This window comes from Emydura macquarii, unplaced genomic scaffold, assembly GCF_026122565.2.
Source record: "Emydura macquarii macquarii isolate MOO-44397 ecotype Brisbane River unplaced genomic scaffold, CSIRO-AGI_Emac_v2 contig_691, whole genome shotgun sequence".
NCBI classification, from domain to species: domain Eukaryota; kingdom Metazoa; phylum Chordata; order Testudines; family Chelidae; genus Emydura; species Emydura macquarii.
In genome coordinates, this window is record NW_027130828.1 from 8,729,835 (window position 1) to 8,746,214 (window position 16,380).

The 16,380-nt window shown below is 45.5% G+C and overlaps 1 protein-coding gene across 1 annotated transcript; it reads right to left on the reverse strand.

The window, feature by feature from the left end:
- Nucleotides 1-2,306: 2,306 nt before the first annotated feature.
- Nucleotides 2,307-16,120, reverse strand: GFI1B (growth factor independent 1B transcriptional repressor). The gene is made up of 7 exons (XM_067541609.1): nt 16,004-16,120; nt 10,559-10,687; nt 8,071-8,238; nt 6,380-6,642; nt 5,542-5,679; nt 4,631-4,796; nt 2,307-3,987 (listed from the first exon to the last, which is right to left on the reverse strand). Exons 2-7 carry the CDS (start codon nt 10,671-10,673, stop codon nt 3,809-3,811), a joined length of 1,029 nt encoding a protein of 342 aa, XP_067397710.1. The 5' UTR covers nt 10,674-10,687; nt 16,004-16,120; the 3' UTR covers nt 2,307-3,808.
- Nucleotides 16,121-16,380: the final 260 nt, after the last annotated feature.

The following is a 16,380-nucleotide window of genomic DNA, read 5'->3' on the forward strand; positions in this document are numbered from 1 at the left end:
AACAGAACTGTGACTTCTGAACAAGTAGTGTAGCATGGCAGGGTGCTTCAGTCTATGCCTCAACTCATGCCGTGGGTACTCTGTGAAGGTCAGTAGGTTAGCCTGAAATGCACCGTTGTGCTTAGAATACTGGCTGTTTCAATGTGGCTGTGACTCAGGATTCCCCACCCCTCTCCTCCTGATCTCATAACCCCATGCAGTTTGGAATCCGGGGTAACTGGATCCCTCCCCAAAGAGGAGCCATTTTATGAGATAAGAGCAACTTACATGTTGATTCCTCTGTTGCCTTTCAGGCCCCTTCTCCCAGGGAAGACCCTAGATTCTCAGGGATCTCATGAGGAAAGACCTGCAGGATTCTGCCCATTTTTTTCTAGCCTATGACTAGGCCTTCCCCTCAAACTCCACGAAACCCCCGTGGCCACCATTCAAGAACAAAGGCTCCAGGGAAGGGTAGAAGCCAGGATTAGAACAAGCAAAGTGGAGATGGGATCCTATTGGAAAAGGTCGCCAGCACTCATTTCATGGACTGGAGAGGCTGAGCAGGAAACAGGGAATGCAGGATGCTGAGGAAGTGGCCAAGCGTTACCAGAGCTGCCTACTGTTTGGCAATCGGGAGCAGTGCCAGGCCCTGCCCCAAGTATACTGTTACCCTAGGTGAAGAATATCTGAGGTTTCTCAGCCCCAACCCAAAAAGTTCTCTCTCTTCCCCCTTTCTCAGGTCACCTTCCATTTCTTCCCTTCCTCTTCTGTCAGCTGACCTCATTCCACAACCCATGCTTCTAGAGATGTGCTCCCAGAGACTTCTGGGCATGGGGAGGCATCTGGGTCAGACCAACCCTTCTCCTGCTGCATTTGATCTGCAGATGAGCCCTCGGCGCATGGCCTCTTCTAGCTGCATTGCTGCTTTCAGCAGTGACGCACCTCAAGAGTGTCAGAGCACCCCTCAAAGGAGTCTCTCTAGATGCTACCTATCCAGCCTGTGGCTAAAGTCATCCTTGCATGACATGAGACTCCAAGCTATACAGGGCTCATGTGACTCCATAATTAGCATAAATGTAGGGCTGTCACTGCTTACTCCCGTCTAACAACTCTTCAGTTATACAGTCAGCTCAGTGATACCTGGGCTGCCGGGCAGTAGGGTCGCAATGGCTGCTGCCTTCACCATGTGCCCTAGCATACAAGGGAAAATAAATGACAGAAGGGGGTGTGTGGCTCTTTGGTTCAAAGGAAAGAAGTTGGCTGTGGAGGCAGGGATTCAGGAGAGGAGATACCAACCCCCGCCCCCAAGCAGCGGCTCTGCCATCCCATGGAAATCACTGATAACAATGGAAATGCCTCAGACACAGCAGCTGTTGTTTGCAAGCACTTGGAAGAACAAGCTGTCTGATTTGTTTTTATGAGTATTTTACAGGTGCTCTTGGTGTAGCTGCTATTCAGGCCATGCCAGCATTGCAGTGACCAGCTCTGCCCTTCCAGAGCATCTAACTCAGTCCTAAACACCTGCTGCCACATAGCACAAGGGTGGGGGTGTTGGGAGTGGGAGGCAGTTGAGTGTTTCAAACATCTGGGAACGCCTTAAATATATTTAATAAATTTTAGGGGTGCAAAATAAACAAACAAATCTTAAACCGTATTTGGATTCTTGGCAGCACTTCTAGTAATCTTAAAGTGACTTTTTGCCCAGTGCGGGGAGGGGGTTTGTGTGTGCGTGCTGAGTGTCCCTGTGTGTGTGTGCTTGCTGTCCCATTCAGAACCCAGCCCCATTACCCCCCACTAGTTTATACCCAACCCTTGAAGCCCTGCCATTGACCAGGATCCTAACACTGGCTGTGATCTATTAAGAGTTGACCATATGGAAGCTGACTATAAGTCTCTCTCAGTGTATCTCCTGCTGAAGGTAACTGTACTCTGCCTATACGGGGCTCTCTGCAGGTATCACGCTGTGAACAGGACTAAAAGCTGACCCAAGCGTTCTTGGCTGGTCTGTGAGTGGGCTCTGAGTAGAGGACTCTCCGTAGCAGCTGAGTGTGCCTTAGCCACTAAGTTATGCTTGCCGGCATTTCCCTCCTAAGTGAAACTTTAGTCCATCATGGTGTGTGGACTAGGTTCCTGTGATACGTAAAGAGAGAGACTATTAAATCAGACAGATTACTGCAAATCCAGTTCTGGCCCAAAGCCTTTCTTGAAATGGGTGTCTTTAATCCACATAACGTTGTGATAGTCTACATCCCCCCCGGATGCTGAGAGGAATAATAGTGTTTATCTGGGAAATCTAACAGGCCCATGCAGGTTGTTACAGTCTGGTTTATTACAGTAAAAATATACATTACAATAAGTATAAATACGTATGTAAATGAACAAGCAAGGGAGGGGAGAGTATTTTGAGTCCCCAGATTTCGTATTAGTGGAAAGTAGCGTAGATACAGAACAGTCACAGAGGCATTTATGCTTCACATCCTGAGCCAGAGCCGATGCGGTTACTTTGGATTTACACTGGGGTAACTGAGAGCAGAATTTGGCCCCTTTCCTTCTGGCAATAAATGAATTCTCCACTTGCATCATGTCTTTCCTAACTGTAATGGGAGAGTCACTGTAGGGCTTTTCATTCATTCATCGGTGCTAGGGTAAAGAGAGGGACAAAGGAACCGACGCTGCATCCCAGCCTCAGGCCAAATACAGTGTCCCCGGCTGTCATTACAGAAGTGACTTGGTTAGGGCTGCATTGCCACACTCATTTAAAGACACTTCTCTCTGTAACATAGCACTTTGCCCTTCATCTCAAAGCACTTGACAAACCTAGCTACATTAATCTTTACAACACTCCTGTGACGTGAAATATCATTTCCATTTTACAGATGGGGAAACTGAGGCAAAGAAACAGGATGTACCCTGCCCGAGGTCACACAGTGAAGATATAGCAGAGCCAAGGAAAGAACCGATGTCTCTTGTTCTCAGCCTTGTGCTTTAAACGCTAGGCCAGGGAGAGAAGGAAATACTGTTGCTTTGTCTTTCTAATACTTGTAAAGTACTCACATAGTAATGTGATGGGTGCAAGATGGATTTATCAGCTGCTTCTTTTATCACAGTGACCAGAAACCATAACTCCCCACAGTCCTGAACACTGAGTAGCTCAGAAATCTATTTAGTTAGCCAGGTGGTACTAATATGGGCATGTAGGGTCTGATTTTTCAGTACCCTCCCCTCCAACTCCATTGTAAGATAAAAATACAGTGCTACATATTTTTCACTTGATAACAAAAAGTCTTGTTGAAAGAATGTGAGTCTAGGTGTATGTGCCCCAAATTGATGCCCTGTGTGGGAACCCTGCCTTGGCTGAGCGCAGCTCATTGAATGCAAATTATTTGCACACCCAAGCCTTATCTTCCTAACCACCGAAACAGAACGTGGTTAGGGAACCTGCCTGGCACAGATTGCTGATCAGCTGGTGTCATCAGCCCAGGAGTCTCTCCGTGTTGCCAGTGGATGAGATGAGCACTTAGTGTAAATCCAGAGTAATGGTGACTCCAGGGGAGTCTGGATTTACGGTGGAGTAACTGAGATCAGAGCCTGGCCCAATGCCTATGATAAAACTAGACAGCGAGTGCTCATGGCGGTGCCTTTCTTGGTCACATGCAGGGGGATGTGGGGTAACACCAGGGAGAATGACATTGCTGTGCCAGTCCCGCAGGGAATCGGGGCAGAGATAAGCCTTTAACAAGGTGGGTGCCCCAAGCCAAACAGAGAGACAAGGCCAAAATACTGGTGGGATTCCAAGTGGCTGGGAGAGGGGGCTCCAGGACAGAGACTCTCACTTCAAGCTGTGCTGGCTGTCCCTGTGCCGTCGCAGGTCCACCTTGCGCTGGAAGCCCTTGGCACAGAGCTCGCAGCTGAAGGGCTTGAAGCCGGTGTGCTTGCGGCTGTGGGTGATGAGATTGGAACTCTGGCTGAAGGCTTTGCCACACACTTGGCACTTGTGGGGCTTCTCCCCTGTGGGACAGAAACAAACCATCAGACCCAAACTGGGGTGGCTGTTTGTGCTGGGCGGGTCTGTTAGCCACACAATGCCTTGCTGATGTGCTGCCACGCGGCCTTCTAGGGTTGAGAGTGAGGCTTGGCCTGCATAGCCCATCCAGTCCCTGGCCTCTCTGCGGGTGTGGCTGCCCAGTCAGTGCCCCCTCTGCTCTTTCCCCCACCACTCTTTTTGTCCTTGCATCTTTTTTCTCACTCTCTGTCTCTCTGCACCCCTTCCCCAGCTCTCTCAAGCAAAACACAAACCAAATCACATTCAGGATTGACTCTAACCCTGAAAAATGGGTTCACGCCTCCCTCCTGGCATTACAGACTGGGTCACAAAGGGGAATATTCAACCCTTGCAGGGGGCCAGAGGGACTCCCCCTTGCACAGGTCTGAATGCATCCATCATACCCTCTGGCATACATACAACATTAAAAACACATACGCTGAGCCCCGATGGGACTCACCATCAGCATCTTTCTATACATGATATCTGTGCATATGCATATGTGTGTGCATGAACACTAGGCTCAGGTGTCTGTGTGTGTGCATGCAGATGTGTGTGGATGAATGCTATGGGCTCAGGTGTGTGTTTTGTATCAGGAAGGTTTCTCACCTGTATGAATGTAGGTGTGTTTCTTCATGTCCGATTTCTGGTGGAAGCGTTTGCCGCAGTACTGACAGGGGTAGGGCCGCGTGTCTGAATGGATCAGGAGGTGGGTGGACAGGGTGGATGAGCGTTTAAAAGTCTTTCCACACATCTTACACTCAAAGCTTCTCTCCTTTTGGGGGAAATGAAATTTTGGGGGATCAGATTAATCATTCACAGGTGAAGCGATGGAGCCCAAAACTAGTATAAAACTAGGCAGGCTAGCAAGTTAAGCTAAACAAATCAGGTAATTCTCTCCTAGAAATGCTATTATTATTATTTATTTGTCTTGCAGTAGCACACAGGAGCACCTAGTCATGGACCAGGACCCCACTATGCTAGGTGCTGTCCAAACACAGGACCAAAAAGTCTCTGCCCCAAAGAGCTCCCAGGAGTCTGAGCCATTAGACTGTGTCTTGTAGGAGGAGGTGTGTCACAGGAGGAAACTATTGCAAATGAACCTCTGATGTGTGGAGGGAGTTACCAAGGAGAGCCTTGAGATTTGTGAGAGCAGAGAGCCAAGAATGAGGTCCATTGTCCTCAGTCCTCCTGGCAGTTGTGGATGTGTATCCAGCCACCCCTCAATTCTCAGGACATTTGGATCTGACTCCAGATCTGAATATTGTGGCTCAGACGAATCTCTAGTTAGGTCTCTTCCCTCTCAACCTCCCTGTTATTTTTCAAGAGGGACCGCCAAGTAAAGTCCAGGAAATCATATCATGACACGTGAGGTGTGCTACCTAACCTAACAAGGAGGACTCAGCACAAGCAAGAATTTGCCCAGATTCGGTTTCGAGGTATCAGAGGAGGCAGCCCCTTTGGAAAGTCAGTGCCACAGGTGACTCTGCAATCCCATCGGCTCCCTGCTGGATACTAACCTGGGAGTGGACATTCGTGTGCTGCTCCAAGCTCACGGCATGTCCGAAGGTTTTGCCGCACACATCACAAGCAAAGGGCCGTGTCCCACTATGAGATCTTCGGACATGGACCTCCAGCCCATGGGGAGTGGAGAAAACCTGGAAGAGGAAAGCTGCCGGTGAAGATCCCAGGAGCCAGCTGTGTCTCTAACTCTGGCTTCCAGTTCCCTCCTTTTATATGATGTTTCCCTTCAGCTGCCCATATTTGCTGAGCCCATTCACAGACCTATTTCCCCAGCCAGGAGACTGAATGGCCAGCTGTCTGTGATATTTCTCCTTCTAGGCTAGGCAAAATTATATGCTCTTATTTACCAGCAGAGATGGGCCCAAACCAAATCCCTGGATCCACACACGCGCTTCCCAAACTTTCAGGATGGCTCTGAACATGGCAGCCAGCCTTACCTTCCCAATGGGCTGAGCCAAAACTCCAGATACAAACTCGGGTAACATCCGGATTCAGATTCATATCCAAACTCTGTGGCTTAAGCCAATCCCTGCTCAGCAGAGCCAGCTATTTTTTACAGAGACTTTCTGCTGTCAACCTGACAGTGGTTGCTAGTGTAAGTGTCAGTGCAGGAGCTACAGTTTGGTGTGGTGTGGCTGGGGAGCAGCACTGAGCGCCAAGTACACATCGCCTGCATAGGGTCCCAGCGCCCTTGGCCATATTGGACCCCTGGTGCCCATCCTCCAGCTGGGTCCTTTGTATCTTAATTCAAGCCTGTGGGATACTGATGTAAGTAAGTGATGAAAATCACCCCAGGCTCCTCCCCAGCCCTATGGCTTTTGTGGGGTGACACACCTTGTTGCACTTCACACAGTGATACGTCTCCATGTCTGGTGTGTAACGGATGCTGTAATCAATAGGCGGCTCAGAGCTTGGTAGGAGGTGGCTGCCATACAGACTCACTGAGCGCTCCAGGAGGGCTGAATGCATGCTGGAAGACATCTGCCTGTAGCTGTATGGAGAATGGAAGGCATCCCAAGAGAAACGGGGCTTGTAGAAGGTGGGCATGCTCGTGGAATTGCTGCAGTCCTTAGCTTGCCGAGCTGGGATGGGTGTCTCTGAGGTGGCAAAGAAGAAGGAGAACAGATTGGCATGCTGTCTGCTTTGGCTGGGTACTAATGCAAATGCTCCCAGACCTGCTCAGCACAGTCACTTTAGTCCTACTTAATATCTGTAATGAAAATACCTGACGAAGGAAAACTACAGGGAAAGACTAATAACCAGTGCTCTTCAATTCTAATGCTGATCTCATCTACAGATGGGTGTAAGCCACAACATTCAGATCAGGATTCAATGCCTTATTCATGGATGCCCAGGCCAGGGCTTAGGGAGAACCTGTGTAATAACACTCGTGCTTAGTTAGTCTGGGAGCTAGAGCCTCAAAGAGAACGAGGGGGATTTGGCTGTGTCCAACAGCCTCAGTAATAAGTTCCCTTTGCATTCATTGCTGTCTCTTCTCTCTTGTGGGGGAAACTACAGAGCAAGTTAATGGTTAGGGGAGTCTGACATGTTTCTAGTCTCATTTTGAATCCTATGGCTCTGCTGTCTGGCATGACACAAATCTATCCCAGAAGCACAGAGAGAACAGCTGCTGTGGGAAATACAGAAATACAACCTTCTCATAACTTTGGTAGGTGGGCAGGGCTATCTCAACTCTGCTGTATGTGGTCTAGGAGCCGCCCTAGATACAAATCTGTCCTAGCCTGCTGTGGCTGAATTAGCTTCACGTTGCTGATAGTCCAGGCCGGGCAGATAGTTCTTCCCAGTAGCCCAGCTTGTACTTCCTAGTTTGGGGCAGTGCCTGTCAATGGTCTGCTACATACAAGCTGACTAGGCAACCTACTACAGACAGACAACAGAGGGGCTCAGGCACTAGAGAAGACTGTCATCGGGTGGTGCTCTAAGGGTGTGGTAGTATGGACTTGTGTGCACCGTAACAGTAACAGCCTCGGTCTATCTCTCGATCACCAACATCTCTAAGATGCCCATGCTGTAATAACCATTTGCCAAGCTCATCAGGTTTAAAGGCCACCAGGGCCAGTGATGTAGGGGAGAAATGCTTCCAGCACTCATATTACCTTGGCTGACATGAGGCTTCCCTTTAACACGGCTGGTGGTGCTGGTGCCCATTGGCATTCAGATGTTGGCTGTGTAGGTGAGCAGGATGGGTGCTCTGCTAGTGGATGAAATGCTCTGAGAATCTCCAGGCCTTTAGTTGGCCAATACCTCAGATAATCTGGAATAATATCTTGATCCCCATTTATTCTGAGAACCTCATTACCAAAGCAACAACCATCGTAAAATTCATCGATGCATGAACCATTCAGGACCAGGTTTTCAAATCAGCTCTGCGATTAAACAGTGGGTGTCACAATGAGAGCTTCTGGGTACTGAAGTCTTTTGAAAATCTGGCCCCAATTGTACGAGCTGACCATGTGAAATTCTGGCCCTGAGCTCTTTGGAGAGTCTGGCCTTGTATAACTAACCTTGAGCTGGAGGTCCTGACAATGTCCTGTTCAGATACTGGGCAGGGGCACCTTCTTCCTTCAGTCCAGCATGGTCCTTGTCTTGTTTTGGAACAAGGCAATCCGGGTACTCGCTTTTGAACTCTGCACTGAAGGGCCTGACGTCCTCTGGTGACTTGTCACATGGGGCTGTGATCAGAATGGCATCAAGGTTATTCTAACTGCCAAAATACCAATACTGTAATGAACTGACTAGTAGGTATGAATGTGTGTGTCTGTGTATATGCACGTGCACCATTGTCTTCTGGTGGATGGTATCAAAACTGCTTACCTGTGTGTCAGAAGCCCTGTAGTGCTAACGGCTAATGGAGATTACTCTTAGCTCCAGAGCTCAGGGCCTGTGCATTCTGGAGAAGAAGAATCTGAATTCTATCATTGCTGCTGCCTTGAATGTCCAAGTGGAAACCATGGACTGGGAAGAGGGAAGCAGGAAGGAAGGACGGGGGCACACGGTGAGCAGCAGAGTGACAGCCATAAAATCCTAAGTGCCCATGGGTTTGTTACAATAACTTGCACATGTATAATGCCTTTCATCCACAGGCTTAACAATCATTAACAAATTCAGCCTTACAAGTCCTCTGCAGAGATTTCAGGATTATTATTCCCATTTTCTAGACAGACAAACTGAGACACAGAGAGGTGAATGGGCTTGTCACATTGTGGCAGAGCTGGAAACAGAGCCCAGAAGTCTCCTTTCCTAGTGGTCAGTGACCCTCACATTTCTCTATACCTGGTCATGCCATCTCTAAAACACACCCACCACATTTTGCTAGTTAGAAATCGGAGATGTGATGGGGCTGTTCCAGGTGTCTGAATTGGACTGAGGCCCAATACTGGTTTCACCTCTCTCCTTGCTCAGCAATGGGTTGACCTTGGAAATGGGTGGAGTTGGAGTATGAAAAAGGAGAGTGTTGTAGATTTCAGAAAGGGCTGGAACTTCTTGAGGTTAATAGACATCAGAGAAAGGGCCGAATCCTTCCTTGGTCCTGAACTGGACAATATGCTCTCGAAAGGATGGGGATTTACCATGCTGTCTCTTTGCTTCTTCACATAAGGGCACAGTAGGCTAGGATCTAGTTGCACAGACAGGGCCAGAACAAACTGTAAATTGAGCCAGAATTTGAATAAAATGAATTTGAATGGTGCCTGAAGGAATAACTGCCCCATCTGTCCTGCTCCAGTGACAGCTGTGGAAGAATATGGAGGGGGCGGGGGTTAGTAGGGGCGGGAAATGTGTCCACAAAAGAAGGCTGGTTTAAGTGCAGGCAACACACTTCAGCTTGCCCCTCAAGTCCCCCACTGTATACTTCACAGTCATGGCTGCACTGGTAACCTGTCACTTCTCCATCCTGCTGTGAAATTCCTTGCAACTCACTGGTGGTTGGTAACGCACAGACCGTGGATAAAGACATTGACAGTGTACTGCAGCTGGGGCCATGATTTGTAGCTCATGTAGACGTATCTGTGCTTGCTGCACGTTAGATTCAAGGATGCCAGAGTGCAGTCTTCAGCACCAGCTGCACAAGCTAGTACTCTATGTACCTCGACATATACCTAGCCCCCACTCAAGTCTATCCCCTAGCATCCTTGCTTCTATTTTTAGTGAGCTAGCCAGTGCAGGTATAGCTACATGAGCTGCCATTCACACCTGCAGGTGCAGTGCAGACATACCTGTAGCGACAGTATATGGATAGCCTGGGGCATAGACAAAGAGTGTATGGGTGGCAAATCGGTATATAGGCAGCATAGTTAGGAGCCAGTGAAAATTCAGCCACCAACTGCAAGCATTTCTGGTCGCTAGTGGATGTTTGCTGGAATCTGCTACCTTTGTTGAACATAAGTGCAGCGAGATTCACACAGGTTTCCTGGCATTTACCAAAACTGCCCTCTGGGGTAAAATGGGAATAAATATTTATATTAAAAATGAAAGAAAGCAGAAGAGAAGGCTTTTGCAATGATTTCCATGCAACCAAGGCAGAGATCTGGAAATCAATAAAAATATTTTTATTCAAGCTTTTAAATTCATATGTGTGAGCAAAGCCCTCCAATAGAGCGTGGTGTCTCTGCACTGCCCCTGGAATCACTAAATCAAGTTGGAGAGGAGATATAGATAGAGGCCGAATTCAGCTTCTGAAAAAAAGTGCAATTCCACTGATTTCAACGGGGTTGCATCTATTTATGCCAGCAGCGTATTTGATCTAAAGGGTGTGCAAAACAGAAAACATGCAGTGGGGAAGCCAATGTCTCTGTATCGGGGCCCATCACTCACTGTTTAATCAATTCACACTCACTCTTTATTCATGCTAAACTCCCATTGACTTCAATAGGCAAACTACTTTAAAAGTTCCCAGCTGGTTATCTCAGCTCTGTGTTGCACTGCCAGTGTGGCTATGAGTTAGCTGTTTGCTTTGATGTATTTCAGCAAGCCCATAGGATGGATCTGACTCACCAAGACAGAGGGATGGTATTGGATCCCATGTGGGTACAGGCAGGTCCTCTTCCACAGAGTGGTGGTGGTGATAGGTATGGGCCTTCTTACTCTTCACCAAAAAAGAACGTGGCATTTTCCGTGCACTTCCTGGGCAGAAACATGGAAGGATGGGATAAATAATGGAGAGGAACAGAATTGTTTTTCATCACTTCTCCCACCCCCACCCCCCAGCTCCTGGTGCTTTGATGACCAGAAATAAAACCCTTATGTTTATGGATGAACAACCTATCCTGAGACAGATAATTTAGTTGAAAGCTCCTGCTCCCCTTACCCCCAGCTAGTCAAAGAAGAGGAGTGGCTGTGGGGAATTATGAGCTGGGATGGATTCCTCAACTCCAGAGCAGGAGGCTAAAGCCCATGGACAGGAGAAGAGGAGCACCATATCATTGTCAGACATTGTTTGCCCCTGGCTGCAGAGATGATTGCAAATCTCAGAGTGCTTTCATAAAGATTTAAGGCTTACCAATCCCCCTTTGAGGCAAAGAAGTATCATTATCTTCATTTTACAGAGGGATTGAGGCACGTTGAGATTAAATGATTTGCCCAAGACCACACATTGAGTCAGTAGCAAAGACAGGAACTGAACCCAGCACTCCTAGTCCCCAGCTCTACCCACTAGTCCATGTTGCATCTATGATTCTAGTCTTTCAAATGGAAGACAAAGTAGGGAGAGCTGTCTGGGCCACACTCTGTCTTTCTGTTCTGTGTCTCTACAGTGGTTAGCACAATGGGGTCCTGCTCCGTTACAGGACTCCTAGGTGCTAATGATGATAATAACAAGACAACATGAAAGAGATACTGAACAATAGCAGAGAGGGAACCTGGAGATGATGCGGGGTTAATCTCTTTAATGCACGTGAAATTTCTTAACCAGTTTTGCATGATGATTTGGCTTGTTAGCTGAAAAATGACAGTCATAGCAGTGGCACAGTAGAATCGTTGAGTGGGGAAGGGTTACAGGCTGGCTCTGAAACAAACACTATGAGGCCGTTATTCATATGAAATTCCCTTGAAATACATCTGTTATCTGTAGTACCCATGCCTACTCCCTCCCCACTCTCCAAGAGCTAATAACTGGCCTTGTGCTAGAGAACATGGAGAAAGTACTCAGCGTTAGACACTACACGGAGATCAGGTGTTCTCTAATTTGCATGCACATTTGCATTTTCTCCTGTAATTGTTCAGTACAGTGGCAATAAAAGCAAAGCCTGGTATATTTTACCTTGGAAAGTCTGTAGTAAATCCTGGCTGTATGTTGACAGGCAAGTGTTCCCCTCCCCCTTCCCCCCCATGAGAACAGTTGAAGCGTAATGTACATATTTACTAAAAAAAAAAGGAGAACAAAACCAGTACCAGTAGAGCAAGAATGATCTGAAATATCTTACTGAGGCAGGATAGGGCAGCCAGGGAAAGTTATGAATGGATCATGGAAACACAGCAACTAGAAATGGGAAAGGTGTGTGAGCTCATCTAGTCCAGTATGCAGGGCCCACTGCAGGAACTAACCTTGAGTATTTAAAATATAATTGTACTGGCTAATGCTTTGTCCAGTGTTGTCTTAAATGTCCCAAGGGACAGGGGACCAGATTTTCAAAGGCATTTAGGTGCCAAAGATGCCAATAGTGTGATTTATAAAAGTGCCTAAGTAGGTCAGGTGCCTAAGTCCCATTTAAGTCAATGGAGGTTAGGCGCCTAACTAGTTTAGGTGCTTTTGTAAATCACACTAGTCACCCCATCTGCATCTTTAGGCACATAAATACCTTTGTAAATCTGGCTCAGGGATCCTGTAATTTAGTATTCCATCTTTTGGGCCAAATCTTGAACTCTCTAGTCAGTTTTTACTCTGAAATAGCTCACCGAGTTTTCTTCAAATTTTACCAAGAAACTTGCATGTGACTTGAGATTAACAGGAGAAAGTTTGGGTCAAAAGATTTTTTTTATGTTAGAAAGTGAGAAGGGGGACAAACATAGGGCTGAAAATGGACAGGGTCTTTTAACCATCAGTATTGATCTGCAAGCAATGACTCCATATCACCTAGTTTTTGTATTTACTTTCCCATAACTCCCTACTGAAATTCCTTCTAAGCACCACAAAGTTACAGGGCCCAGTCCTGCATGTCAGTGTATAGAACTTCCACTGAAGTCAATAGGAGTTTTCCAGGTGGTGGGGGCTTGTAGGATTGGGTCCACAGAGTTTCATTTAAATACACTGAGCCAAATTCTGCTTTCATTTCATTAGTATAAATCTGAAATAGCTCCATGGAAATCAATGGAATCACTCCAGATTTACACCAGTATAACTGACAGACAAATTTGTCTCAGTGTGTCTATGGCTGATCATGGCCTGTGCTTAGTTCAACGATCTTTAGTGAACGTTGCAAAAGGAAGTCTCCCCTCCCCCACCCCACATTACAGAGAAAACAGGAACTGGGAGCCCAGAGTGTACTTAATTAACTACATCAGATTATATTTGTGATTCACACGACCAAGTGTGAGGAAAGCTGGGAGCACAGATTGTGAGAGAAAAATATTATCACCACCTGAAACGCAGAATATCAGTAGCAAGTGGTCAACTGCTATTAATATCTAACCATGATACCAAGGGAAATTGGCACTATGGACCCCACCTTTAACAGACAACACCTCGTCTTATTTTATATGGTTGCCAACCCTCCAGGATTGTCATGGAATCTCCAGGAATTGAAGATTACATCATGTCATGAAACCTCCAGGAATACGTCCAACCAAAATGGTAATCCTATGTCTTAAGTAACCACTGAGTCTTCCAGCACAATTTTGTTCAACCTTTAGTTTATAACCCATCTTTTAGGGAACCTGTTTTTGCTGATCCCTTTAGTGATGATCCCTTCCTTGCGTGGTGATCATAAAAGAAAGGTTTCACTGATCAGCCAAGAGTGATTACCCAAAATGTGTCAGTTTTGCCTTCTTGGTTCAAAAGAGAATGTAAATTTGGTGTCAGACTCATCAGAGTTACTTGTTTACTATTCATAGTTAGGGAATGCACAATAACATCACAGCTGGCTACCGCTGTATTTTCCAAGCAGCTAGAGGAAGCCCCAGGAAGAGTGGCCACATTACAGTTTTGGCTTTCAGCATGGGAGAAATATTTCTAGATTTTTCAAAAGTGGCTAGTGATTTAGTGGTTTTGGACTTTTTGATTTTTGGGTGCCTAACTTGGGATACTTTAAACGGTCCTGATTTACACAGGGTGGGTGGTCAGAAATTTCTGAAAATCAGGCCCCTTTAATGCATCTTTGGGACCCCCAAAATTGAGGCACCCAAAATCACTAGCCTCCTTTGAAAATCTAGGCCAATGTTCACAATAATAATTTATATTTGCAGAGCACCTTCAAAAATGTGTAAGACACACTACAGTCACATTGTTACACTTAATGTTGTACAAGAACTTCCATTAGAATATCTTATTTTCAAGGGTCTCTAGCTTCTGTTTGAACTGAAACATACGGTCTGATCCTACATTCCTTGTGCATCCTTGATTTGCACTAAAATGAATAGGCGTTTGCAGTGCACAAAAATGCAGTATCATGCCCTTTGTTGGTGTGGTAAAGGGCTCCTGTGTCTGTCAGAAGAGAACTGTTATGGAGAGACCAATATGGTCTTCATAGCTTAGACCCAGATCCTGCAAACTCTTACTACTGAATGTGGCATTTCCAGCTGTGAGTGGTTATATTGATTTCTGTGGGACTATTCACAACAATAAGCAAACGTTTGACAGCAGGCATTTGCAGGATTGCACCCTAAGGACCCAATCCTGGAAAGCAATCAACACCATCCAGCATCAGGCCTTATATTTGCAACATGTTCCATTCAGAGGCTGACTTTCATCCCTTTGTAACTCCTGAAATTCAAATCACTCTACCTTTGAACTTGGCAGGTTAACTCTGAAGATGAAGGAGGCTTTTTTCACTATGTTTGAAGGAAATTCACAAAGACTTTTAGAGTTACAAATAAAATATATTTTCAGATGGGTCGATCACTATTCAAGGGCTCAGCCCAGCGGAAAATATTTTTTTCTTCCTACAAACTTTATTTGATGTTAGAGTTTTTCTCCAGTTTTCTGGGTGCAAAATAACCAAAGAAACCAAAACAAAAAAAACCAAAACACAAACCTTACAAAAATAAAGAACTATCCGTCTTACAGAAAATTCTACGCTGTGAAGAAACCCCACCACCATCCACATGCATTTTAATTTTTTGGAGTGACAACAAAATAATGGGTTTTACAGCTCCTGGCACTTTGGATCTAACGTAGCATTCAAAAAGGCTTTCAGTCTTTAAGCCAAAATTTAAACTCACTAGTCCAGTCTTACAAAATTCTACTCACCAAGGACAAGTAATTTGTACTTGTTTTTAGTGGAGAGGTAAACATATAATTAGATCTTCATTATCATAGTAAGGTTGGGCAAAAGGATTTTTCCCAGGGCTGGCAATTTTTCATTATAATTTTGCCCATGATGTGTATGGAAACACTTGCCATCTGGATTAAATAAAACATTTTAAAACAAAGTGATTTTAAAAGTGATTTCAGGATTGGTCATTAGAAGCCTGATTCAGCTGCTACTGAAATCACTGTAAATAATCCCTTTGACTTCAATGGGCATTGGATCAAGTGTCAAGGGATAAATAGCTTTGACAAGGTACTGTAAAGCAAATCCTATATTCCTTTAATTTATAGGCTCCCCAATTGTGTGGGCTTGTTATTTGTCCATTCACCTGCCCATTGCATTGAACCGATCTGGCTGTACGTGAGCTGGGAGCTCACTTATTCCATATGCTAAAAATTATGCCACACTGATCAGAATATTTAGGAGGGGGGAAAAAACAAGTTGTCAACTGGTAAACTGGAGCCAAAAATACTAAATAGCATGGGCCAAATCCTCAACTGGTGTAAACTGGTATAGCATCATAGAAGTAAATACAGCTTTGCCAATTTATTTAAGCTGAAGATCTGGAACCATGAAAATATCAATTAAAAGGAAAAATGTAATATGTCCTCATTGTCTACATAGGAAGGGGCACATCTGGAAGTGAGTTCTGCTTATAAGTGCTGCTTGTGACGTAGTTTGTTTAAGGGCATAGTAGTTTAAGGGCAGCTTATCTATACCTTTTTTTGTTGTTATCGTTCTCTGTTACTTCTATAGTGTACGTGCAGGTGCACGTTTACGTTAAATAAATTCAGTTTTTAAAAGGTTTGACCCATTTTATGTAAGCACCTTATTATCCTAAAACAATCCCCAGCACATGTAACTGATTCATGTGGTGGAATATATCTGCAAAGGCAAGAAAAGAAAAAAGAAAAGCTTATGAAGACACATCATAGGAATGAATTCAACAAAGTTAGTAAACGTGTAAAAAAATCACCTGTTTGGGGGACTCTGGTGTGCAGAACTCAAGCTCAGCCTTGAAATCTCCCCTGACAAATCCCCGGCAAGAGGTCTTCTCTTTCTCTTTCTGTGTCTCTTTCTTCCACTTTTTCACTTGGTAGCTGTCTTCTGAAATAGATACTTCTCCTTTTTTCTTTCTGTTTTTTGCCCCTGTTCCCCTCCCTGATTTTTCAATCAGATTATTTGTGTCAAAATCTGGCGGTGAAGAAACGACCAATGGAGAAGCAGAGCCTGGACAGTATTTGCTTATCAAAACTTTCCAGGACTTTGAAAACTTGAACAGAATTTATGTTGCTCAACTATGCACTGTAGAAGCAGTGCCCTTAACTCAGTGGGGCTTTTTGCTGGAATAGT